The sequence below is a fragment of the Gavialis gangeticus genome, unplaced genomic scaffold, assembly GCF_001723915.1.
Source record: "Gavialis gangeticus isolate Ggan-Ray unplaced genomic scaffold, GavGan_comp1, whole genome shotgun sequence".
In the NCBI taxonomy this organism is placed as follows: domain Eukaryota; kingdom Metazoa; phylum Chordata; order Crocodylia; family Gavialidae; genus Gavialis; species Gavialis gangeticus.
In genome coordinates this window covers 4,809,123-4,810,580 of record NW_017729015.1, presented here as the reverse complement: position 1 = coordinate 4,810,580, position 1,458 = coordinate 4,809,123, and the positions used below count along the sequence as shown (strand labels likewise).

Below are 1,458 nucleotides of genomic sequence, written 5' to 3'. Positions count from 1 at the left end.
ATTGATCTTTCTTTCTTTTTTTTTTTCCCTTCCCAGAAGTACACAGCCATTGGGGAGCTAGGAAAAGCTACCGACACATTAGATGCCACAGGAAAAGTAACAGAAGAAAAGCCTTATGGTAACAGTAAATTAATCATCTCTGCTCTAATCTCAGTGCGATAAGTGGTCTCTGTCAGAGTAAAGTGAAGAACAGATTTTGGACTTCAGAAATCAAATTTCATTTCAAATCAAACCACAGATTTATTTCAGCATTAACTTCAGTTTCTATAATCTCCGGAAACTGGGCTCAGCACAATTGTTGATTTTTCATTTTTTAAAGAAATCAGCATCAAAGGAGGAAGGAAAGAAATAGAGGTAGGCCTGGCCATATTTTTTTCCTGTTTGACATGTTCTTTTGTTGCCAGTAAGGTTCTCCCTTTTCATTGCACGGTCCTGCGAGGGACATCTCCTAATGACGTCTTTCCAGACTGAAAGTGATGGAACATGTCAGTTTCCCCTCCCAAAAGTCCTTTTCAGTGTAAACATCTTGATTTTTTTCAGTGGTACAGAGGACTTTTCATACATGTACTTGTAGACTCCCTCTTTTTTTTAGCTTATACTAGATCCCGGAGCACTATCCACAATACCCAGGTCAGCTTCTCAGACAAGTTGCCAGCTATTAGACAGCCCTGCTACCTACACGATTCGTTTTCACATTTCCCAGAACCCGCAATAAACATCCTGGCTTCCCCTTACACCTTAGAAAGCATTCACTACGCCAGCGCCCATGGCTCTGCGCTCCCCAGTGAAAAAATAATAACGCTAGAAAGAGGCAGACGAGCAGGAGAAAGCCGCTGTCGCCTGAAAAGCCACAGGAGAGAGATTTGCTCCAGCACTTTCCCAAACAATGCTCCGCAGCCGGGGCAAACCCCAGGAACAACGCAGACAGACGGGGCCAGATCTCTGCCCTCGCCCTGGGCCAGTCGCCTCAGCAGAAATCATTTCAGCTGGACGGGGCTTTTCGCTCCATTGCACTTCCTGCGGTAGCAGCTGCCCAGGGAAAGTGCCTCGCTAATTCATTGCTACCTTCCCGAGTCTCCTCATGTCCCGGGCGCTCGCTTCCTCCGGCCTCCGCCGCTGCCCCCTCAGGACGGGTGTGCACCCGCGACAGGTCCCCGCGGCCCCGGCCCCTCGCCGGCCGGCCGGGAGAGTTTGCAAAGTGCCAGCGGGGCGTTAAGTTTGGCTTTCCGCGATGCGCCCCGCCAAGCCCCCGGGGAGCCGGGCCCGGGGGGCACCGAGCTCCGCGCCGCTGCCGCCCGCGGGGCCGAGGTCCCAGGCCGGGCCCGGGCGGGTTAGGCAGCCGCGCCGGAGGAGAAAAGGGAGCGCAGCCCCCGCTTACCAGCTGCAGGCAGCAGAATCCGACCAGCGTGCATCGCCCATTGCATCTCCCCATGGTTTCCCGGCCCGAGCCTCGTCTCC

General features: G+C 53.1%; 1 protein-coding gene across 2 annotated transcripts in view; it reads right to left on the bottom strand.

The window, feature by feature from the left end:
* The window catches only part of NKAIN1 (Sodium/potassium transporting ATPase interacting 1), a 261,338-nt gene extending 259,886 nt beyond the window's left edge, over nucleotides 1-1,452 (bottom strand). For both annotated transcript variants that reach the window (XM_019512133.1, XM_019512134.1), the window contains exon 1: nucleotides 1,379-1,452. In XM_019512133.1, the coding sequence (XP_019367678.1) occupies nucleotides 1,379-1,432 (54 nt within the window). In that variant the 5' untranslated portion in view covers nucleotides 1,433-1,452. The remainder of the gene's footprint in view (nucleotides 1-1,378) is intronic.
* Between the last annotated feature and the right edge of the window lie 6 nt (nucleotides 1,453-1,458).